This window comes from Athalia rosae, chromosome 7 (genome assembly GCF_917208135.1).
Source record: "Athalia rosae chromosome 7, iyAthRosa1.1, whole genome shotgun sequence".
Taxonomy (NCBI): Eukaryota; Metazoa; Arthropoda; class Insecta; order Hymenoptera; family Athaliidae; genus Athalia; species Athalia rosae.
Genome location: NC_064032.1, coordinates 2,523,704 through 2,549,197, shown reverse-complemented (window position 1 = coordinate 2,549,197; position 25,494 = coordinate 2,523,704). Strand labels below are relative to the sequence as shown.

General features: G+C 42.2%; 2 protein-coding genes across 3 annotated transcripts in view; both read right to left on the bottom strand.

Annotated features, from left to right (window-relative positions):
* Positions 1 to 12,554, bottom strand: part of LOC105689208 (opioid-binding protein/cell adhesion molecule homolog) — a 99,118-nt gene extending 86,564 nt beyond the window's left edge. For both annotated transcript variants that reach the window (XM_048657995.1, XM_012406060.3), the window contains exon 1: positions 12,375 to 12,554. In XM_048657995.1, the coding sequence (XP_048513952.1) occupies positions 12,375 to 12,474 (100 nt within the window). In that variant the 5' untranslated portion in view covers positions 12,475 to 12,554. The remainder of the gene's footprint in view (positions 1 to 12,374) is intronic.
* A 5,248-nt stretch (positions 12,555 to 17,802) lies between these two features.
* LOC105689209 lies at positions 17,803 to 18,811 on the bottom strand. The gene is made up of 3 exons (XM_012406061.3): positions 18,584 to 18,811; positions 18,044 to 18,361; positions 17,803 to 17,968 (listed from the first exon to the last, which is right to left on the bottom strand). The coding sequence occupies exons 1-3, from the start codon at positions 18,615 to 18,617 to the stop codon at positions 17,928 to 17,930; spliced, it is 393 nt and encodes a 130-aa protein (XP_012261484.2). The 5' UTR covers positions 18,618 to 18,811; the 3' UTR covers positions 17,803 to 17,927.
* Positions 18,812 to 25,494: the final 6,683 nt, after the last annotated feature.

Below are 25,494 nucleotides of genomic sequence, written 5' to 3'. Positions count from 1 at the left end.
CCGTGTGTGAAATATAATAACGTGAGCTTCAAAAAAGATCACGAGACGTTGATTTAAACGAAGAATGAAGTCAAATGCCGGTGTGAAGTAAAAGAAAAATGACCGACGACTCCGAAAAAAAGAACCGGAATCATAAATAATCGCGATTCGTAGTATATATTTTTTTTTTATTTTTGCAATCTTCAGATTTTCCGACAAGGTGAATATGAATTTGAGAAATTTGCACACACGTACACGTGCACGGGGAAAAAGGGTCAGGCGAGAAATAGTTTGCGAAGTAGTCGGTACCACGCGTGAACCGAACGATCTATTAATCCTTTTCTCATTTCGTGGGAATAAATTTCACGACAAAGAGGAATGCTCGTTAGCGGCACAGGGTTGGACGCCGATAAGATCACGGAACTTTTGGCCCCCGCAGTCACACGTCTGTGCGGTCGATGCACGTACGTCCCTTTGAATATACAAAGGAAATGTATAGCGCGGTAAAACCACACGCGCCGATGACGTTAGAACGTCGTTTCGGAAAGCTCGAAAGAATTTCATCCAGAATGTAACGTCGTTTGTTTCTCTAAAAAGGGGGAAAAAAAAAAAAAAAAACCCTCTTAATCGTCCCGTCCGAATCGAACGAGAGTGAAGAAGAATTCTTCGAGTGGGCGAACGGAACGGAAGAAAAGAACAAACATAACTGTAAAATTCACGCGGATATAAAAGTGACCGTTGATCCTTCGGCGCCACCCCTACCGAAGATCGGATTCAACGTACGCGACAAGGAGAATTGGAACCCATTGTCAAACGGTATGAACGTGTGTCGTTGGACTTGTTGGCATTTTTTTCTTTTCATTTCCCTTCTCAACCCTCGCGCAGTCCGGTCAACGTCGCGGTACGTTATATCCGATGGAATTCGGCAGCGGGACTTTCGGTGATTTTGGGAAGCGCGAGAACGCCTCTGCGAAAATTGCCAATGAAATAAGAGAACGGTCGGGGATCGTCCCTCTCCCGTCCGACTTTTCCATCCTCATAGTTTTCTCCGTGCGTCGTCCTCCGGCCCGGAGTCCCTCTTCGTCGGAGGCTATTTTGAATCTCCCCGATTCCGTAGCCGCCCCGCGACCTACCCGACCCGCGGCTCGGGGGCTACTGGAAAACCGCCACCCCCCACCCTCCGACAGCGATAACTGGCGACCCCCTGGATCTCCGCGTGACCAGACACGGGATATGTATATATCCCATGGATCGCATTTCCAACCTAGATCCTACCCGGAGCCCACTTTACCCCAACCTTCGAGTTTCTTTTCTCTGTTTTCTTCTTTCGTTGGGTTTTTTTTTTTTTTTTTTTTTTTTCCTACGCTTTTTCGTCTTCTGAGTTCGATTTCTACTCCGACGATTCGCGTGTGTAGTCGCGTATACCTTTGGCCCGTCGTCCCTCCTCCTCCCTTCTCCCTCATCCCCCCTTCGGCCCACGCCGGTCGCTTGATCCCATGAAAAAGGCAAGGATCAATGCGTTGTTTATCCCAAGAGAGATCATAAAACTGATCCAATCATGGTCCCCATCGACGTGGCAATCCCTGGCCGCGGGCCGACGACCCCCCCCAGGTTCCTTGCTACAATACCCTAAAACACACGACCACCACCCCTTCTTCCCACGACTACTCGTTGCTCCCGATCGACGTCCCCGATCGTCCTTGTAGCGGGTAGTCGCACGCGGGTGGGTATACCCACTTCCAGAAATCGCCACCTGCACCCTCGGGAATCGAAATATCGGGGGGGGGGGAGGGAGGCGAGGGGTGAGGGGCAAGGGGCGAAATGTGGCACATGACTCGTCAATGCCTATACGTGCAAACGAGGCCATTCGCGGCTCGCCCCGTACATGTGACATAGCTATGCAAATTTTTATTTTCACGACATTTTTGTTTATATGGGAATTTTTTTGGTGTTTAAAATTTTTCCCTCCTCCCTCCCTCCGTCTTTTGTACCGTCGTAATTTTTTTCCCGACCGTACGAATGTTGGGGTGTAATTTTTATTCTCACGACGGTTTTTGTTTCATTCTCCTAACGAGAGTTTTGTAGTTTTTTTCATTCTTCGAAATATCGGAAATTTGAGGGGAGGTAACATTTTTTTTGTTTTCTTTTTTTTTTTTTCTATTCACGACTCGAAACTTTTTAAATAAATAAAAGTACAGGAAGAATCCGATCGCGTTATCCTCACGGTGATTTAGTGGAACTTCTGGTCCCTCGTCGGAAAAAAAACTTTTTCGAAGAACGACTCATTTTTCAAAACCCATCGGTATTTCTCTTTTACTTCGTGTGCTAGACGTCTCGATATTTCGATAGCACGGATAATAAAAGCTACTCTCATCTAGTTGAAAATTGGGGAGAAAAAAACGCACTCACGTTTCAAGGCGTTCGCCAGACGTGAAAATAACACCGAACGAGGATGGGGAAAAAAATTTTCACTGCGCACTTTTCAAAGAAATTTTTTTCTTCACGCCGACCCGGCAAAGCGGCGTAGTTTTATCCGACGTAAAAACGAAAGATATCTTTTGTCGGCCGGGTTTTTTTTCCGTTGTGTTCTCTGCGTGAAACTGAGATACCGACAGACGAGACATTATTTGCGACTTATTTATTCGACTTTTTGCTCGGACGATTCGAGGTACTGGTAGTTCGACAAGAGGTTCGTCGTCGTCGTCTACGTCGTCGGCGGAGGAGGGGAAAGGAATCGAGGGATGTTCGATTGACGTGCCATTGAAAGTTGCGATCTCACGTAGTAGCAGGAGATTCTAAAGAAGCAGAAGAGGAGCAGCTGATCCTCGAAAAAAGGCTTCGCCCTTATCGGTCGGTGCACCAAAAGTCTCTGGTATTATGAAGCAAAAAAAAAAGCAGGTATTAATGGTGTAAACTTGTGGAAGAATATAAATTTTTTTTCCCCACAAGTTTCCTTTCTTCGTCCTCGTCATCCTCGTCTTTGTCGGCAGTCGTGCAGCGTGCGGCGTCGAGGGCGATAAAATTTACGAAGAAGGGATGAAGAAAAAGAAGAAGAAGAAGAAGAAAAAAAAAAATTAAAATCTAAAAAGCGAACGTACAGTACGACAGGAAGCAAAGTTTCGAAGCGGGTGAGAAACCGACGTTACAAAGGAACATACAGGTTCGTGTTACATGTACCGAACACGTCACACACGTGGTTCAAACGTTACGTTATATCTGCTTGATAAATGTCTCTTGGAGAAGTGATAACGGTCGGATAATATTCTTTTTCTTTTTAATACACTCACTTTCTATGCGAATCGAATACAGATACGTTACACGGAGAAAGTGAGGGTGGTTTTGTGAAATATTTACCAAAAAAGAAAAGAGATTGAAAACTTTTTTTTTTCCCCAAAAGTCAAGCTCGTTCGTTCTCTTCTTTTTTCCGTTTTTCGTGCTCGATAAATACTCAAAAATGAAAAAAAATGGATCGAACAATTAAATCGGTCTCACGTTGAAGATTTGCAGAACAAGGATACCATTTTTTCTTTCTTCGCCACCCCAAGGTTTGATAAAGTTTTTGGATATCTTGTTCTCCGACGAGCTTTTTTCTCCTCGTTTTTTTTCTCTTTTTTTTTCTTTATTCACGGTTTCTAAGGGTTGTCGACGATGATCGGGCCGAGTAGTATAGGCGTACACGTATATCAGGTGGTTGAAGAGGGTATAAATTAAAAAGTGCTCTAAATACCCGACCCCCGCCTCCGCCCCCCCGAACCCCCGCCGCGAACTCAATCAATTTAAATGACGAGAAGTGGGGGAGAACGAGGGGGGGGGGGGGAATGGAAGGAATTAGACGGCGGATTTCGGAGGGACGTTCAAGAAGAGCTAGCTACACGTACGTGTGCGGCAATCGTACGAAAGTTGGATCGACTCGGTTCGTCAGAGGTCCGCTACTTCATTGAAAACCGGAACTAAATCGAATCCTTTGGACCGAATCGCTCGAATTTAAGGTACGTATCTACGGGACAAACCTAATCCAATATACTCGTATCCGAAGCACGTCAAAAAATTCGTCGAAAGAGAGAAGCAAAAAAAAAAAAAAAACGAACAAACGAAAACGATAGAAATCATTCGCCATTTTCTAATTCAAAAAATCGACGAAGATGGATTTTCTTTTTTTCCTCCTCTTCTCTTCCTCCGTTCGATATTGATTCTGTGGGAGTGAATTTACGTTAGGAGGGAAAAAAATCTTCGATATTCGAAGTGATTCTTTCTCTGAGTTTTTTTTTTCATCCCTCATACTCGAAAAATTTAATTAACGTCGATGCACGTTTGCAGCGGTTGTATTTATGTATTTAAATACGTAGAGGTATACGAGGACCGCTCGTACACACGTACATTGTGACCCAGCATCGAGTAAAATTTATACAGACGTTTAAATGATCGCCAAGGAATTTATCTACGAGCTTGCAGGATAAAAGTTCCGCCGTCTTCCCGACGGATTTCCACAATTCACATCCATATTATCCTCGTGCACCCCGGCGCAGGTTTGACTCGCTACATAAAATTACCTATGTATATAAAATATACCTGTACATGCACCGGATATTTCAAAAGAACTTTCCTGCACTTTAATATTATCATTACCATCGTTATTAATATCCTCATTATGTTGCTCGTGCTTGACGAAATTACGAAGCTATGGATAATTTTAGTGGAGAAAAAAAAAAAACTCGTCGTTGAATAAAAATAGGTAAACATATCATTCCATGTACCAGAAAAAAAGGTATATCAGGTGAAAACATTCGAGCTTTTAATAATTTTCGTCGATTAATTCATTTATTTGGTTTCTCTTTCAGTTTTGGAATTATTTCATTCGCAGCTGCAATTTTTTCTGTGGATGGGGATGGCGGTTGTGTACCTGTGGGTGGGTGATAATTAGCGGTGAGCACATGTCGAGCAGGTGAGACGATAACTGCAACGTAAACTTTTTGGTTTCTGTTTTTTTTTTTTTCCTGTTAGTTTGTTCGAAGTTTTTTTTCGGGACTTACATACCCGAGTGGTCAAATGAAATTCGATAGCGGTTAATGGTCTTTCTGTTTTTCTTTGGATTACTTCCAGCCGATTAGGACGTATTAAGGTTGTAGAATGTAAGGGTGTGGAACACCTTGCGTTACTTTTTTGGTATCGCGTTGTTATTATTATTATTATTATTATTATTATTATTACAATGCTAGGCGATCGCGTCGTTAAAGTGGTCGGTCGGTCGGTCGGTCGTACGTTTTATGTGCAGGCGAAACCTTATATACCGGCAAAAATATCTCCGCACGAGACCCTATTAAACGAAAACGTTCCTCTACGTGTACATTTACATAGGTATGATACAATACATCATACGTTACACTCACGTACACGGTAGCTGACAGCGTATGACATTCGAAAAATTGATCATTCGACGGAGAGAAATTTCTCCGAATTCTTTACCTCCGCCTCTTTCTTTTAACGGTTTGTTTTTTTATCGTGTTTTACAAATTTTTTAGAAAAAAAAAAAAACAACTTGCACGGTTCGACAAATTTTTATCAACCAAGTTAAATGCGTTCGATAAAATCCGAAAAAAATTGTCGTTTTTATTAAAATGAGGAGCGAAAATTGTAAGGAAAAAAAAGTTTCGAGTTCGCCGCGAACTCTCCCTTCCCAGAGTAGAAATAATTCGCAAATTTTTCGACCGTCGTCACTCCGGGATTTAATTGATCCGATCGAGGGCGTCTGACTCGAAATCGGAACTTTTCGCTTCCGAACTTTTTCCGCGGTACGAATCGTCGTGACGTCGACTGCTCGAATCGTAACCTTCGCAGATCGAGGTGTAACCGGACAGGTATGTGTTCGAAGTGATCGGTAAAAATTGGCGGAGCGATCGTCGAGTTTCGGATGCAAAGAAAATTTTCGTCCAAGTTTATTAGGTTCGGTGCGGTATACCCGGGGACTTCGAATATATCGCGTACATTTGTAAGCGTGTATATATACCTAATCCCGGGTAAACTGGTAGCGGTGGCAAAGCAGTGATATCGATTCCCAGGTGGTTAAATAGGATGGAAGAAAAGTAGAGGAAAGGAAAGGAAGGCAAGGAATGGAAGGGAAAGCAGGTAGTCGTAGTCAGGGAGCGAAGGCAGGTGGGTATAACTCGGTTGGCTGGCTGGCTGGCTGGCTGGCTGGCTGACTGTGGAATTGGTGGCACGCGATCAAAACCAGAGTACGGGCAAACGCGACCCATGAAACCGCCTCCCGCCTTCCCACCTTCCCACCTTCCACCTTCTGCCTATGAGAATATGTACCTTAAATTCACACGACTGACGTTACCCGCGCTTATTTCCAGAATTCCACGTGGCTTTCGACGTCCCGGAATTCTTGCCTCGTACTAATAAGTTACCTCAAGGTATCACCCTGAATACCTTTTAACTCCGGTAGGACGCGCGTCACCTCCCAGCGGTTATCGAACCCGATAGATCTTCGTAACTTCTCGTCGTCGCGATCTCAAAACCGCCTCCTCGGAGATTCGCTTCCGCTTCGATTCCCTCGACCGCGCCACTCTTACCCCGAATCCTGGGGGGGGCTCTCCGAAACGAACGTCACCGGCTGAGAATCGAGTCGTAAGAAAAACGTAACGCGAAACGGGAAGAGTGAACGAAAAATTAGCGGCGGAGAGAAAACGCGAGTTTTCGTTACACCGTTGAAAAAAATTTTGGTTTTCCAAAGAAGCAATTTCTGTATTCGGACAAATCGCGTTTACTCGGATTCTCTTTCGGATCGATCGTGCGATTGTTATCGTAATTTCTTCGATCAACGTTGCAGAGCGTTGCATTGAAAATTTTTCCATGAAAGGAGTAAGGAGGTCTTAAAAGTGAAGAAAAGATTTAAGTTCGCCAACTACTTTACAGGATTTCAAGCTGTGTTCGGACGTAGTTATAGATCTATATACGTATCCGGTAGTCTGCAGCGAAAGCTCTTTCCGTATGTACACCGAAACCCAGAGACGGATGAAAGTTTGAATGAGACAAAGCAGCATTTACTGGAAACGGACGGACGGACGTCCCTTAATTATACCGTAGCGATGAAATCGGGGGGCGGGAGGGGGTCGAAAAGGAGGCGATTATATTCTTTAAGCTTTTGTTCCGCGCAAAAGATTCGTCGCCCCCGCACCGATACCACCCCCCCGGGTGTATTATGTGGCGAGACGTAGACGTGTATACGTACGTACGTCAACGTCGACTGCAAGCTTTATGGCATGTATCTTCCTTCAAATTCGATTCAATCAAACGACGTCGTCGACGTCGACGACGACTACGGGGCTCGGCACACCCTAATCCTTCTTATTGGATCTCGAACGCGTTTGTAAGCGAATCTCACCAGAGAATTTAATCAATTTCGATCGTGGAAAGCGACTTGTACGCTACGCGAAAATTATATATACGCGTGGTACGCGTGTGTACACGTATTTCGCGCGCGAATTTACACACCGCCGAAAAACCCGATTTCGAATTAAATACAAATCCCCGACACGGAGTTTGCCGCCGTTTTTCGAAGCGCGCGAGTTTTTATACGAAGAAAGAAAGGAGGAGATTTTCCCTCATTATCTGCAGCGTTATCTCTCCAAGTGTATAATCTTCTTGCAGTTGGAATTTGAAGTTTTGGGGGGGGGGAGAAAATTTTCTTTCTTCGTCAGCGGTGTGAAAAAGCTCGTTTTCGCTTCGCTGTTGAAAAAGAGGCATTTTTATTTTTTTTTTTCTTCATCGTCGTCGGTTTTCCGATGAGAATTTTTTTTTTTCTTTCGGTCGAAGCTGCTTTTCGTTCCATATTTTTTTGTCGAAGGGATGAAAAACAAAATCAAAAAAAATCAAACACACGATCCCACCAAGTATCGACGATTGAGCTTTTATATACCCAACTAACACGCGATTCATTGATTCGCCCGTAAGATTCTGGATGTTTTTCTCACGAACGCTACCTGTACAGGTATGCATGGAACCGAATAAGAAAATATTACGAATTGTGTTCTCTCCTTTTCGCTATTGTTGGTCGAAGCTTTCGGTTCTTTATTTAGTTTTTCCTCCTCATTTTCCGAATCTCGCTCTTTAGTCGCCTTCGTAAGCATCGATGGAGAAGAAAGAAAATTTTCTTACATCGATTTCCTTTCTCCTTTTTTTCGTTTTCTCTTTTTTTTTTGGGCCACTACCTACCTCGCGGTGTACAGTAACTTGTGTATTTTTCGTTCTCCATCGTTCTTATTCATTTATTTTTTTTATTGAATTGAATTTTTATTTATTTATTACTTTCTTATTTTTTCTGTTTCTTGTTAACACCCACATTAGGGTGGGTAGGAGAAATTTTTTTTCTTCATTTTCTTAGCATGGGGGGCAGAATTTGTACCTTATAAAAAAAGAAAAATTTTCAGATGTGAAAAACACTTTTTACTTGATATTTTGAGGTAGCCCACTAGTTTTTTGGATAAATAATTAATCAAGTGGGGTACTTCCGGCGGAAATATTTTTTTTTGGTCAAAAAGCATAGAAAATATCTGAAAATTGTCGATTGTGATTTTTTCTTACTTGATCACTGTTCAAAATTGTTCTCCTATTATTTTTTTAATTCAGGTATAGAATCAAAAAATGACATGCTCTCTCTTTGACTTAAAATTGAAGTTGACTCGGGGAGCCCGAGCTTTGCTGGAGTCAGGTAGCCAGCAGAGTAACGTTTTGTTGTGAGACGTCACCTTGGGGGCTGAGCAGAGGTGACGCCCCACAACAAACCGCGCGCTCGTGGCTATCTGACTCCAGCTAAACTTGGGCTCCCTCGTAGACCGAGATATTCGAATATTTCGACCCATGCATGGATTGCGATAAATCAAAGTGGGTCTACGACTAAAACCAAGCGATAAGTCTTAATTTTTCTGCTCCCAACAGCGAATAATTGATGATTACTCGATCGATTGCTCTTGAAGAACCAAAAAAAAATTCGATTTCTGAGCAGAAAGTGAATCATTTTTTCAATTGGGTTTAATATGCTTTTCTTACGTATTTTGACCTCAAGAATGCGAATCCAAAAGAAAAATTGATCTATCTCTAAAATTGACCGAGTTATCGCCAATTTTCAGCTTTTTGGGGTCAGAAATAAAAAATTGATTTTTTAGTCTATCTTAAAGTAATTTGGGCTCAGGAATCCGAATCCGAAAGAAAAATTGATCTATTTCAAGAAATAACCGAGTTATCCTCATTTTTTCGCATTTTTTACCATAAAAATGGAGATATCTCGAAGGGAAAAAATCGCAGCTCAATTTGGACAACGGATTCGTGTTCCTGAGGTCAAACTACGTAAGAAAAGTGCCATACGATCAATTTTAAAAAATAAAAATTTTTGGCTGAAATTTGAAAAAATCGTAAGGGGTACCCCTTGGAAAAATCTCAAATTTTGACCAAAATTTTTTATTTTTTTAAATTGATTGTATGGCACTTTTCTTATGTGATTTGACTTCAGGAACACGAATCCGTTGTCCAAATTGGGCTGCGATTTTTTCCCTTCGAGATATCTCCATTTTTATGGTAAAAAATGCGAAAAAATGAGGATAACTCGGTTATTTCTTGAAATAGATCAATTTTTCTTTCGGATTCGGATTCCTGAGCCCAAATTACTTTAAGATAGACTAAAAAATCAATTTTTCATTTCTGACCCCAAAAAGCTGAAAATTGGCGATAACTCGGTCAATTTCAGAGATAGATCAATTTTTCTTTTGGATTCGCATTCTTGAGGTCAAAATACGTAGGAAAGGCATATTAAACCCAATTAAAAAAATGATTTATTTTCTGCTCAGAAATCGAATCATCGCGGGATTCAGATACATTTGCTCTTTGTTTATTCACTTTCATTGTCGCACGATTCTTTCTTTGCTTTACATCTTTTAACCGTCCCGTTTTTCGTTTTTCAAATATCTTTTTTAATTTCTTTCATAGATTACGCGCTCACGGTGGCGCTGAAATAAAATCGAATCACCCTGAGTCCCGACTTACTCACCCCTACACAAAATTGATCTCTCCGTTTTCAATCTCCCTCATTTTTTTTAAATTCTTATTCTTCGTTTTTCGTTTCGGGCAGTAAATTGATCAAATTCCAGGTACATAATTAAAGAGAAATTTAGAAAAAAAAAAACTGAAACGAGAAAAAAAAAAGCAGAAATTCATTAGCGGGAAAATTCTGATTATCTACTAATTAATTAATCACGCGCTATACACCTGTGGATAATCGAAAAAAAGAAATCAAAATCCCTACAACAATTTTGGCGCAATCAAATGCGGTCGGAATGCAAGTAACGCAGTCGCTTGTATTACCCATCGGCATTTAGATTAACGCACTTCCATTGTGTATGAATTTAAATTTGACGTCAACGGTTGGGATAATTTATGTTTTTTTTCTAAAGAATCAATTGAGTGATTAATTCGGATCTGGAGTATAATCAAAAATGCGATTACGTTATACGTCCGCCCTCCGCACATTCACTTTTCCTTTTTCACCCACCCCCCTCATTTCAGACATACATAGGTATACACGTTGTACACACACAGCGCGTTGTATACACGGAAGTTTGCACTGTTATGTCAGACCTAATGCCTCATAGATCGACGGATTGATAGATCGGTTAATAGAGACGGTGACTATATAGATGGATAATAAAGAAAAAGAAGAAGAAGAAAAAAAAAATAAGGAAGGAAAAAAAAGCTAATTTGATTGCGCGTGCTTTAACGCAACGGCGTTTCTTCCCCTCGCGATTTACATCCCCAAATCTACCCCTAACGTGCGCCAGTTAAAACGAAGCGGTATCGTATCGATACGGAAATGGAAGGGAAAAAAAATCAAATTCCTTCGACAATAATCCGTGACGGAAGTTGGGAATAATTTGCGAAAAAATTTATTTCCATCAATCATCGGATACAACCTCGATTCGCAGACGCGATCCGTACAGTATATTTCGCAACGGTTTATCGTAACATAGATTCGTTAATGGTTACATAATTTTTCTATCTATACGCGACGTTTTTAAGAGCGGTTATTAAATTTGACGTTTTTTTTTTTTCTCACGCTCACTTTATCATTCGTAATTCTTCGTTTTTTTTTCTGCTTTTTTTTCTCCTGCTCCGTTTGTTTGTGTTTGTCTGTCTTTTTTATCATTGTTTTTTTTGGTCGATAACTCGCGCGGTGTAATTAAGAACTTTTATTTTTAAATAATATATAATTTACACGTCGCTAAGGATTTGATTAATCGTTTTTTTTTTTTGGTCTTGTTGTAAAGCGCGCGAACCGCGGGATGGAAATAAAAAAAAACGAAGGAGAGGAGAAACGCGCATCGACACGTGACGATAATTCGTCCGATTATATTTTTTTAATTCGCGATGCAAAGAAGGGAAGAAAGAGAGAAAAAAAAAATTAAAAAGGAATTAGTATCCGAATACGCGTCACATGATTCTTTTTATCATTTTATCTACATTTTTTTATCGCACGCGCCGCGACGATTCGTCGATTAACGCGATTACTGCAAATTACACGTGCTTTGTACTCGACGGAAGTGATTGAAAAAGAAAAAAAAAAAAAGGAAAGGAAAGGAGAAAAGTTGCGCCTAAAATTCTACCGGGCAAAGAAAAATGACTTTTGTCAAAAACCTTTTCGACGCGAAGTGGCTTGTGATTAACACTTTTTTTCCCTTTTTTTTTTTCAATCCGTCATCGTTCCGTCAAATCACACGGTTGTGTCGTATACAGTAAAATCTGATAGCGACAATCTTCTTTCACACTAGTTTCTTTTTTTCATTTTTCCTTTTCCCTCTTTTTCCCTTTGCTTTTCTTTGTTCCTTCGCAGGCTCGTTTGTTTCGTTGTTATTGTTTGTCTGCTTTCTTCCGAAGGATGAATGCAAGCTCGTACACATATACCGTATACCGTACACCCGTAAAGATCGAATGTATTTTTTTCCCTCGTCTAAAAAAAGCACCGATAAAATCTGACGTAAGTGACGTTCGCGCGTGAGTTCGCAATCACTGTAACGACGTTGACAACCCTTCTTTCGTTTTATTTTATTATTATTTTACTTTCCCTTTTACTTCGTACGCAGCTCCGGCAATTCTTATCCTTCTCTTCCTCCTCATTTTCATCTTTTTGCCAGGTTATCACTCACTCACTACTCACGATACGACGTCAAAAATAAAGTTTTTTGATGAAAATATTTTTTTGAACTAACAAAAGTTGGGAAAACGATTCAGAAAAAAGCTCGAAGAAGCTCCGAATTTCGATGTCAAAATAGTTGAGCCCATTTTTCGAAAGCGAAACGAAAAATTGAAAAATTTCTCATCTCGTTTTCGCCACTTTTCAATTTACTTACCGATGTGTTCCGGTCGTGTGGTGGGCAGAAAAAGAGTGGCGATACCCAGTAGGAGGACGAGAGCCCCAAGCCGGCACAAGTTCACGCTTTCACGTCCCATATAGAAGCCGCGTATACGTTTCGAAAGGGGCGCGTGCCGCGTCGCGACTGACTCGTTGGAACGCCGGCTTTCAAGTTTATCCTCGACGAACCAACGAATACCAACCCCGGAAAAGCAACCCCTACTCCCTCTCACTCCCTCCCTCCCCCTTCCCACGTTTCACCCTTACCAGTTCCAACGGGGGTGGCGCGCGCGCGCCACCCAAGATTCCCCACTCTACGACACGTATCAACCCCTCACCCCACCCCTCTTTTCGCCAACGACCCCCCACCCCAACCCCCCCAAACCATTTGTTCCCTCGCAAACCGACGACATACTCGTGTAAATCGTATTTTGGGGTTGGTCTTTTTTTTTTTTTCACTCCCTCTTTTTCACCCCCATAACGAGGTTCGTTCGAATATCGAAGTTCCCACGGAATTATTCTTAACAAATTTTTCTCCGTAAGATGAGGAAATAAAATTGGAGACGATTTTTACAGGGTGATTATTTGATAGAGTCGTAGAGGCAAATTTTCGACATATTTAGCCGCACGGTTTTGCGAAAATTGACTCGTTCACGATCAGATGTTGAGTGAGAATGAAAGAATCTCCTACTTGATTCGGGACGGGACACTAGGAAATTTATTCCGGTGCTATTAGGCGTGGAAATTTTCAAGGAGATAGAATCGTGGACGACCAGAGTGTCGAATTTATCGGGTATCGAGTTCCTTCAACACTTTTGAACGTCTCGTTTCACATGCGCGTGGATCGTCACGACGGGTTGCGAGGTCTTAAGGCCCCCGTTCTTCCTCTTCTTCTTCTCCTTCTTCTTCTTTTTTACACACCACGAAACTGAAACTATCGCCTCTCGTTATATCTTCGCTGTTGCACCTGCACGTCCACCAGGTAAAAGAAAAAAAAAAAATTTCCACTCTCTCTACACCGCAGAAGGTCTACCGAAATTTTTTACATCGCGGTCCAGCTGTCCGAAGAATTTTTTTCTCCTCCTCTTCTTTTATTTCCACAACTTTTTCACTCCCCCCCCCCCCCCCCATCCCCCGAAAGATGTCGAGCGATCTTGATCAGGCGTTGATCGATATCGATTTGAATTTTTTTTTCTAAAAAATCAAAAAACCAAAAGACGCAATCTCAATGAATTTTGGTGTTTTTTTTGTTCACCACGTCTCTTTATTTTTCAACGTTTTCGCGAGGGGTGCACAGCGGGTACGTACGGGAGCGGCGTTACGTTCATGTCCGCGTACCTGTACGCAAGACTTCCGCGGGCACTTAATAAACCGGTGTTCCCTTAATTTGCCGTTAACGAGGGGAACACCGGTGCCACCCCCTCCCCCCCGACTCCGTTCCGTTCCGCCCCCCTGCCCCTACCCCCGTCCCTGTCCCTTACCCTAAACCATACCGCCACCGAATTCCCTCTAATTATAAAGTCGTCGCGTCATTGCCCGCCCCACCGCAGCTTTTAAGCGAACCCAAACACAACCGCAAACGCGAGAACCAGTTTCGAAACCCCTTCTCTCTTTCTCTCTCTCTCTCTCTCTCTTTATTTCCGTCTCTCACTCTTCTTTCCGCCCCGAACCACCCCCGATACTTTACTCTCGCGCGATGGGTATACGTATATATGTATATACAGAGGCATGTATAATGCCCTAAGTTCTAAAACGCACGCGAACTCCCTTAAAACAAGTTAAATAGAAGCTCGCCATGCATGTGTACGTATGCGTGAGTGTGTACAGGTGTACACATGTACGCATGTACAAGTATCCTCGTTCGTGCTTCCCGAAAACCTACCCCCTACCCCAATTTTTTTTAAAAAAGGTACGCACGTAGATGTGGGTGGTAATATTTATCCCAAAAAATGAGCATCCCTTGACGGTAAAATTTACCCAAACGTTGGGAAGAGAGAGAAAAAGGAAAGAAAAAAAACGAATCGATTTCAAAAAAAAAAAAAAACTGTCAAGTTTCTCGCGACGTGAACTAAAATTGGAAAAATATTTTCAACGCTTTGCCGAAAACCACGCGGCAATTAAAAAATCTTTTTAGCTGGTCCCGATCCGATTTCATCAGGCATGAAATTTCGAAATTCTACTTTTCGCCCCGGTCGAGGGATCTCGTGTCCTCAAAATTTTGGTTTTCGGACCACCCCGTGGGCCGTGCTACGGTTTCCCGTTTCCGACTAATTTTACCGCCTACATCGCCTCTCGTTTTCAACCCTTCCGGTGCGTAAAATTCGCACGGTTCGTGCGGTACGTCTAGCTACGTATCCTCTGCGTGCGTACATTAAGTGTACATAAATGCGTGTATTCGAAGCACGTCTTTCATTAGAGATAAGATAAATACTGCACGCGTCCCGCTGACTCGCGAGTTGTGTTTCCAACGCTTTATCGTTCGAACAGATATTGCAGCGCGCTTGCACAAGCGAATGAATACCAATTAAAGAATTTGGATCCCTCAGGGTTTTTTTTATCGGTTCCTCTTCGGTCAAAAACGCAATTTTTTTGGACAGACGAAACGAAAAAAAAAAAAAAAGAACTCAATTCTAATCGCGTTTATTACTCCGGAAATGGGAAAAAATAATTCGACCTCCGATCGAAGGATGACGTGAAAGGAGGTTGAAAAGCTGCGGCTGGAGGCGCGATGACGAATGCTAATTTTCCATCCCTCTTCGGGCCAACTTGAACTTTTCGTCATAAAAAACGTGTGTAAATCAATCTGAAAACGCTCTTCTCCGCTCTCCGTTCGTCGGGCTAATAAAATCAACCGAAACGAGCTGCGCACTTTTTGATTTTTTAATTTCCCGTTCCTTCTTCATTCGCGAATATCTCGCGTACGTTGGCAATCGTACGGAGAGTGAAGAAAAATTCCGCGTAACTCGATATCTTTCAATACGTCGCACGATACACCAAAGCCCGCGCGGCGTACGGGGCGAAGAGAAATGGAAGGTAGAGAAAAAAAAGAGGAAGATAAAAAAAAAAAACATAGTGGAAACGCTGATTTTTTTTTCTCCTCTTTTTATTATTCCATAAGGTCTGTATTTTGCGGGACGAACGGCGATTGGCGAAGGGCCGAGAGAATGGCTGTTCTTTTACTACCCTCGCTTATTCTTACTTAAGGTGGAATCAGACGTCGTCGTCGTCGTCGTCGTCGTCGTCGTATCGTTTTACCTCCTTGAAAGGTATAGCGATGAGGGGCCATTTGTTTGGCTTGACACCACCGCCGTCTACACCATATCATAATAATATAACCCATCCGGAAGGATCCGATCTGATCGTGCACCCCACCGTGGAACTGTTAACCATAATCCGTGAAAATTCACGGTATCATTTGTCGAGGGCTAATAGAACCGAGGGGCCTCAAATTCGCCGTTTTTTTTTCCACCACCACCACCACCACCACCAACCCGCGTAACCCGCAAAAAGTTTAAGGGAATTAAACAGCTGATCGTGAGATCGGAAAATCGCCCTCGGGTCAAAGTCCTCTTCGCCAACCCCGTGAATTTTATGAATTTTATCACCACTCGGTGCACACGCTCCGGCCAGAAGGGCGTATCCCTCAAAAAATCGGGGGAGCGTACCCCCGTTGAATTATTTTTAATTTCCCACAGATTTTTCCGAAAGCGAAAAAAAATCGTTATTTCGAAAAATGAATCGACGAATTCTGTGGATAGTTTTTTGAAAAAATTACGGGAGTCTCGTAAAGGTTGAACTGTTGAAATTCGAGGCTGAAACTAGCCGTATCGTACGAACAGTTACCGTAACACGGTATCGTTGACCGCTGGACGACCGTCAATGTTTACTACATGGGTACGTACGTACGTATACGTTCGCTTTTGAAACGTGACGCAGGGGGGGTAAAGAATGGGCGAAATGAAACAATCGAGATACCATTTTCACATAAAACTAGCCCAGGTAGCCATGTACAGGGCATTTCCCGTCAATTGATCGACCCGGAGAATTTCTTTTTTCACCAATATCAACGATCATTAAATTCTTCAAAAAATTCGTTTTCGATATTGTGATTAGTTTTTCAATATATTTTTTTTGTTTCTTTCTCAACGAACGAATTCGGACGTACGTGCCTTCCGCGGGAACCTAATCGCGTATACTTTTTAAGGGTGAGTAAATGAAAGGAAAGGAAGGGGTCGGGGAGGTACGGGGGAGGTTAAAAATCGTCGCGCATACATTAGACACTTTGACTTGCTAAGTAGGTTAATTTGAATGTTTAAATTCCGTAGCGGAGCAACTCAATTTGTGAGGACTGTGTCTCGACTAATTCCAGCGAGAGGAACAGAAAGAGAGAGGGAGAGAGAGAGAGAGCGAGGAACGTAGAGAAAAAAAGGCGGGAGAGGGAGAAAGAGAGAATGAAAAAAAGGAACGAGGCTTTTTCTCCTTAGCGGGACATTTTCTCCCTCCCCCCCCCCCCCTCCCGGAGACACTTCTAGCTATCGTCACTCGCTTCTGAATTTCGGAGTCCGAGCCGCAAGAATAATTATACCGACGCGGAAACTCCTCAGTTTTGACCTACCCCCCCTTCCTTCCCCCCTCCGCGAGTATATATTTAACGAATATCTATGTACATGCATATACATATACCTGTGTGCCGCAAAATTGGCCTGTTATTTCGCGGTTTATGATAGCCCCAGGTTTCGCGCCCTGGCTGCTTAATAACCTCCTTTACCTCGCTCTTTAGTCTGATTAACGCAACACGTTTTCCTACCCACCCCTTTTTTCGACCCCCGCCCGCCCCACCGACCGACCTATAATAATTGACCCTCGCTCCGCAGCAGGTGTCGCTTATTAAATACCACTAACTATAAATTTTCTTCGACAAAGTGTACCCTCCCCACCCCACCTTCGGATAGGAAAACGGTACGCGCGCGTGACTCGAATGTAAAAAATTGTAACATTTTTCAAAAAAAAGAAAAAAAAAAAAAGGAAAAACCGAGAAGAAAAAATCGTCGTAAAAATGAGCGAGAGTCCTCTTCTTTTTCTATACTCATTCCCTATTTTTTTTTTTTATCGCCGTTTCCTCCTCCCACAGGATTTTCTTTTCCCATCATTACCAGGTACACCGTAATTCTCTTTTCTCTCCGTTTCGGCGAAAGAAAAAAATTCCTTTTTTCTATTTTTTGGGGTAGAACAGTGATACCGTTTTTTTTTTTTTTTTTTTTTCAGGCGAGAAAAAAGGCAAAGAATAAAATGATCGAGTGACGATTTTTTTGCGATTTTTTCTTGCATTCCGGTAATTTTTTTTTTCTGGTCCCATCCTCACGTCTAGGTCGGGGGTAATCTATTTTTCACCCTCGTGAAAATGGCAAAAGAAACGGAACGATCTACCATTTTCATAATCATCATTTTTATTTACAATTATATAAATGAGTCTATGTAAATTTATGAAATCGAGTATCTATGCCATACGTAATTTGCGATAGTGATCCGATCAGTTTTGAGAAGCGGAGTTCTACAGTTTTTTGCACGGTCCGTCGCGAAGTTTGTAGTAATCTGAAAAAGGAAAAAAGAAATCGATCGATTGAAAATGGGCTAAAATCCCTCGGTAATCAGGGTGTACACACTCACTGGTTCTGTGGACCGTGGTGATGTAGCGTTTCATTTTTCCCTCGATTATTTCGGTAACGTTGAAACGTGAGCAACGATTTTGACAGAGCATGTGACAAACGCTTGGAAAAGTTTTGTCCGGTAGATCACGTCCTCTCGCGCAAATTACGAGGCGATCGTCGGTACCGTTTCGCTTTTTATTGGCCAACGATATCACTTGCGGTGGATTCCCTGACGATAATTCGTTCAATTTTTCGTCGTTCGTTTTCTCGCAATGATCGCAATTGCATGCCGGATCTTCTTCCTCCGTGTTTCCGAAAGTTGAACCCAGCAGGCAAACTGTGCGGCGATCATATATAGTCGTTATTTTTTTTTTTTTTTGTTAACAAATTTGGGAAATGCGAATGAAAATATTTGGAAAATAATATTTGGGAAATTCAGCGAACCTTTTTTTTTTCATTTTCTAGGGATGGGGTTGAAAAATGCCGGATGGCTTAGGATTTTTTGTTTCTCATCGATCATGACGTAAAATTGTTCAAGGTGTGCACAGGTGTTACTTACTCGAAATGAGAAGCGCGTAAATTATGATCTTCATTTTGTGCGGCGTGTGATTTTCGACAAAACGGAAACAAGATGGAGAACTCAAAAATCTCAGCGGGGGAGTTCAGCGAACGGTACAGCGGTCTAAATTCGACTAACTAAATCTAGTGAGCTAATTACTTCCAACTTCCACATCTATAACGTACGTTATTGTGATATACGTATGACATATTTATACGTATTTTTGTCTCCTCCCGTCTCGTCGCGACGCTGTGAGATCATTCTCTCGCGATCTGTCTAACGACAGTGCTGTACGAACACTTGCTTTTTTTTTTTGAATCTTGTTATCGGTAATCGGAGACCATTTCATCTTATTGCAACACCGAAATCACTCGCTACCAAAAACTCGAATCTCCTCCGATCAATCTTCTTCGTATTGAAAATAAAAAATTTGCATTTCCGTTTGTGAAAATTTTTCGTTCTCCGATTTTCAGTCAATTTTCTGCTGTGACAAAAAAAATATTCTCGAATTGGATAGAAGATTAATGACTCAATGATTTTTGTCACGTTTTTTTAGTCCCATTTCTTTCTCTGGTTGAAAAAAAAAAACAAAAAATTGTTTCCACTCGCACGTCGCGTAATATACGCGACGAAATTTATAAATCGGAGACGGAAATTTCAGCAGTTTAATATCAGAAGCGTATATGGATAATTTTTGCATGTCCGGCACTGTTAACTATACATACCGCCCTATCAGCATAACGTACGACTTTTAATAACAGTGACACAGTGACCTTTGATCGTGTCTTACGCCTTTGAATAAATATGTACGTACGGCGATGAAATAAAAAAAAAATATATATATATAAAATCAACGAATTGAAAAGAAAAGAAAAGAAAAAAAAAAAAATCAAAAGCAAATTACGACACGCAACTCCGTCCGCAACTTCGAGAAACTTATTCTCGGCTGTTAACAAATTTTTTTTTTTCTCTCTTCCTTTTTGACGACGGTATATAAAATAAATTCGTTCAGCGGAAAAATGAAACGAAAGATTATTTCATCGTTTTTCTCTCGGTTCACATATTTTTTCAGACAATTCTTTTTTCCGCGTACGATACGTCGGTTGAAATTCAATTTTATATCGTACACTTTTATTTTCGCACAATGGAAAGAGATCCTCATTTTCGAGGGTTAAATCTCGAGGAGTTGAACACACACAGAGAGAGAGAGAGAGAGAGAGAGAGAGTGGTGAGAGGTGTTGAAAAGTTACATCCGTATAAGAGCACATCGATATGAATACGCAAACAGGCATTAAAGTATAACGACAAGTTTCCCTTCCCACGGCAGATACGATACGACGACGACGACGACGACGACGACGCAATGCTCAGAATTTTCTCGTAACGCAGGGCGAGAGCGAAGTAGCTGTTTAAAATTGAGTGGCACATCCAAAAAGGTAGTAGAGAAATAAGAAGAAGGAGGATGGAAGGGAGGGAAAAGCGAAGGGTGGAATTCCGCTGTACGCTTCCAAGAAAGACGTCCCTGTTCCTGACCCGGTATTCGCTAACTTTTCATTCCATTCGTAACTTACAGACTGTCGTTGTTGCTACCCGTTTCAAAGTACTCTGAATTAATGAACAATCCGAATTTTGCCGTCAGTGTTATGTTTTCGAGGTAATACACACGAGCGACGGTTGTGTAGTCGAACTAAAGTCGAAGAGCGAAACTCACTCGCTAGAATTCGAAATACATTTACACGCCACCCTACCGCCCCCACTTTCCAACAATTCCCTACCTCAGAGTACCGAGGGGGGCCCACCCACCCGTCGCATCAAAATCCGTCCGCACTTTGCGGTACCCTTAACGAATTGAAAGACTCCAAACGCGTAGTCACTCAGAGTCATTAAACCGGTTCCACTGGCGCGAAAATTCATACGTCTCCTCCACGGTATTTCCATCCTCGTGTTACACGGAAATACTTGTATGTGTCACAAAATGTACACGAAATGAGAAATGTTTCTCGACAGCGGGGGGTGGGGGTGGGAAGGAAATTTTATTGTCGTCCGATCAAAAATCCGATTCGATCCAACGAGAGAAAATCCGAGGGAATCCGAATCGCCTAATTAAGATGGAAGATTATTTTCATCCGTTCGTAATCTGATTCGGATTTCTTTCTCTGTTCTCACCGGTATTTGATTGGGGGCGGGGAGGGGGGAGGGGGAGGTGGGAATCTCCTCGATAATCCGAATCCGAGGTAACGCCGGCGGATTTAATCACTTCGAATCTTTGCCACCGTTCCGAAATCAAGTTTACCGTGGTAGAGTCGCTACGTGTTTTAATATCGCACAGAGAGACTGCAAACACCTCGAAACTCATACGTAACTCGAAGTCGGGCGAATGTATACCGGGTGGGTATAGGTAATATATGCATGCGCATAGATTTACAACGCGTTTGAGCCATTGTTGCGATTACCGGGGGTTGCCGTTGGTGCCGCCGAATAGTTTCTAGCGAGAAACTTCCCATAGACTCGGAGTAAATTAATTTTGCTAACCAACGGGGAACGATCGAGCACGGAAGTAAACGAGCTATCGACGTTACGCCGTTTACCCGCTGGATTATATCCGAAGGTACCTCGATTTCTATCGCTGAATATTTTTCGACATCGTTGTTCCGGATCGCGAGAATATCGAAAATTCGAACGGACGTCTCGACCGGACGAAAAAAGGTCGGTCGAAAAGAATAGAAAACTAATATCGTCGTCGACGCTCCGCGGCCGGCGTAGCTCTGACGGTTTCGGTAATTCGAGATCGAAGATAGTTGGTAATAAATGAAGTAGATTCGCACCTCCGAGTGCCCGGGGGTAGACGGAGGCGACTAACAATAACCGCAAACAATAGGCGGGTGTATTAAAATGCAAATCGGTTCATAAGTCACAACATTATCATCGTCAAGTTATATAACCGTTGAAACTGAGAAGACTATGAGGTGGGGGAGGTAGGGGGTGAGGGGGTTTTCGGTCCGCGCCATTGTCATACCGATTTAAGCAGCCCCCCCCCCCCCCGGCGTCGGGCGTCGGGCGTCGGTCTTCGCCAACCCGTCTATAACTGCTCCCGCTGAATTAACGGCTCAACGCTTTCTATGCGGAGAGATTAAGTGCTTGAATTAGACGTTATTAAAGGATTTATATTCGAAAGCTTCTTAACGCAGCGAGAGTCAAAACGACTTTGTGATTCAGTCCTACCCCCGCCGCGACGCTACACCCCCACCCCAACCCCCCCCTTTTTTATATACCCCTGTCTTCGTCTCTTTCCCATTTTTCAACCCATCGTTATTGTCCTCCTCTTTTTCTCTCCCTCTCTCTCTCTCTATCTTGTCATTCAATTCGACCCACGGACTAGAACGGAGAGGAGAAATTGAAAAAAGAGAAAAAAAACAAACCCCCCAACTCGATAGAACAGAACGGAAGAGAACCATCTGCCACTTTCTAATTTGGCATTTATACACAGCTCCTCCGACAATTTATCCGTGTCCTCACTTGACATTTCTGCGTTAAGATTCTCCGATTATGAGTAGAATAATATCACGCGCTAGTCGTCAGTCGTCTTAGCGTGATGATTATATATAATATATATAAAAGCTCCGCAACGTTTCGAAACGAACGAACGTCGAAAAGCGGGGGCGTAAGTCTGACGATGTTCGAAAGGCAGGTGGGCACGCGGATCCTTACGATGGGGGATGAGGAGGGGGTGAGGTGGGAGGGGGGTTGGAAAATCTCGGATGTGAAACGAACCATTCGTGAAAAGTGACAAACGTCTGCTTTCCACGTATCGCAATGGGTAAGTTATACGCTACCGAGTTGTACAAATGTCACAGGGGTAGAAAACCACCCTTACGTTATCTCGTCTAGCGCAACGAAATGTTAACTGCTCCCCTCATCTCGCGATATTGCCGATTAGATGTATCCGTGAGAAGGTATATCAAATTAAATTCGTAACGACGCCAGACGATCGCGATCGCAAAAAAACAACCGAATAATAAATGAACGGTGGAACGAAACCAGTGTTAAAAAAAATCAATTATGGTCTCCGGTAACGATCGCGGCGAGGAGTCTGAAACACAGGTATTTTTTTTTTTTTTTTTATTTTATTTCACTCATTTTATTTCATTTATTTTTTACCCGTTTTTTTTTCTTCGCCAAACAGTTTTGCGGATTTCGACGGTCGGATGATTTCAAATTTTCTAAGAAAACTTTCGAGCTCTGAAACACATAACCACGTAATGTACGTTACGTATGTACGTACAGCTATAACGTTCGCCGGAATCGGTTCGCTTCGTTTTTATGTACGGTATATGTATATATATATACATTATACTAATTAAGAAGTTTGTTGAAGGGTAGAGATAAGTACACCTGAGATTCTATGTTTCGTACAAAATTTACCCCGAGTGGGGACACTTTTTTTCGCTCGATTTTCAGAGAATAAAAAAAAAAACAACGTTACATCGTCATCGGATTAATATACTCGAGAGAATGCCGAATTTTTTATTTCTTCTTTCTTTTCTTTCCTTTTTTTTTTTCGTCAAAAACTTGAGACGGAGTCGAAAAATCAATATCTTCGAAGAAAAGGAATCTAAACTGTTTCAGAAAATGAGAAACACTCGTGGTATATTTTTTTGAAAATTTCAAAAATCGAAGAGAAAAAAAAGAGGCAGCGAAGGTCTTGTGAAATTTGACGAATTCTCATCAGCCAAATCGACCGCGAATCGCTTCGATTTCGGATCTCTCGCGCCCCGAGCATCATTAACATTAGACACTGACCTTTAACACTTTTTAAGGACGCGGCGGTCTCTCTGCTCTCCGGTATAGAATTACGACAAAAGTGCATTTCTGAAATAAAAAGTGCAGGAGGGTGTAACGTACGTACGGTGGAACGAGACGGTGGTAAAGATCACCGGATACACAATACACACGCTCGACAAATATATGCGGCATAAGGTCGACGAGCGATAGAAAAAAAAAAAAGAAAAGCTAAAGAATAAAAAAAGGAGAAGGAGAGAAAAAACGAATTAAAAAAGAAAACGTGATTCTTCGTGATGAGGCACATCACGTGAAACGAACTTTTCATTCTTCCCGTTTCTTTCCATCCCCTTTTTTTCTTCTTCTTCTCCTTTTTTCTTGTTCAACGCTCTGTGTCCATCCGCTCTTTTCCCCATTGACCATTGATTAAAAAAGTGGAGAGATAGGGAGAGAGAAAAAAAAAAAAAAGAAGAAATGAGGGGGTAGGTGCAATCAGTCGTACGCATTCTACAGTGAAAATAGATGAGAAGTGTGCGCAGCGTCGGATGTAAGCTCATGGAAAATGCGACGTAACGAAAATAGTCGATGAGAATCGGGCCGATGATCACGCCTGATTAAGAGCCATATCGTCAGCCGTTATCCGTGAAGTAGATCACGATTTAGCTCGCGTCTATAAGCCGGATCTAAATGTACATATATATACACACGAGTGTGATCCTGATTATTTCAGTGTCCGGTGGAGGTTTTTCTCTCCCCCTTGCCCCCCTCGTTTTTGTTGTTGTTTCTTCTTTTTTTTTGCTTTTTTTCTTTTTCTTTACTCCGTTTTTGTTCTTCTGATGTTCCCGTACCCTGAAACGTTCGATCAGCGAGCAACGGGTCGTGAATATCTCTGGTTATCCACTTCCCAATTATTTCCAGTTTTCTGGACCCGGAGAACACTGCAATGTAGACACACAACACAACAAATCCGCGGAGCGTAAAGTCTGAGTCTAATTAGTCCGTTTACTCGTTAAAAAAAAAAAAAAAAACACAAAAAAAAAATAAAATAAAAACGAAAAAATATTCTCCAAAAAGAAGCGAAATATGATAAAAGTATATGGGGGAAGAAAAAAAAAAAAAAAATGGAACAAAATAATTGTGAAAGAAAAACAAATAATAATGATAACTCCAATTTACCTGCCCACCTATACGCGCGACCCTATTGTCCTCGGTTTCTCCAAGCGCTACGTCAACTCCGATTCAACTCGCCGGGTCACAACCGACCTCTTCGCTACTACACCGGTCCTTCACGTGGACCACGTCGCTATACGTACGTATGTACATAGCTGTACATATGTACAAAAGTGTAAATATATATCTTTCCAAACTTTCGTGAAAATTAAACAAACATAACAATCAACGGCGAGCTATTTTTCACGCTTGTTTAAAGCCGCGAATTACACCGTTAAGGGTTGCAAACTTTTCTTCTTTTTTTTTTTCTCTCGGGTTTTTTTCGTCAGCATCCGGAGTTTATTGTTTCTCGAGAAGTTGGGACCAACGTGGCGGTCGGGAGAAACCGATTTTCTGTATAAAAAAAAAAAAAAAAAGAGAAAAGATTCGTCCGAAATCCTCTTCGAATCGTTGCGGACGATTTTTCTTCGGAGGGATGAAAATCGAACGTCTCGCGTCGTTCTTTCTCCTCGTCTCACGTTCGAATTCCCAAACGAGATTTCGCGTAACCCATAATAAAAAAAAAAAAGCGCGAACAATAATACGCCCTCCGGTGACCGGCCGATTTTCTCGTTTTTTCTTCTCCTCCCCTTCCCTCATATCTCTTTTACCGGAATGTATACGATCAGATTTTTATGGGACAATGATAATAAATAAATTTCGTATAAATATACATCGCGGCACACGTGCGAACCAAGCGCGCAGGTTTACTCGGAATTATTTGGGGGGGATGAAGTAATTCTTTTTTTTTTTTTTTTTCTTTTTCTTTCTCTCTCCGCCCCCCCCCCCCCCAATCGTCGGGGAGAATAAAATACGTAGCAATACCGCGATTCGACGCTCGCGATACACGCGCGCGCCGTCACGGGGTACGCCTGACGTGGATAATACTCTTACCGATTCGAGGACCTAAACCTAAATCTAAA

Coding starts and splice junctions, on each gene's coding strand:
- LOC105689209 (XM_012406061.3), bottom strand. CDS start 18,617: ATGAAGATCATAATTTACGCGCTTCTCATTTCGA. Junction 18,362..18,583: donor TTACGCGCTTCTCATTTCGA/GTAAGTAACACC, acceptor ATCGCCGCACAG/TTTGCCTGCTGGGTTCAACT. Junction 17,969..18,043: donor CACCACGGTCCACAGAACCA/GTGAGTGTGTAC, acceptor TTCCTTTTTCAG/ATTACTACAAACTTCGCGAC.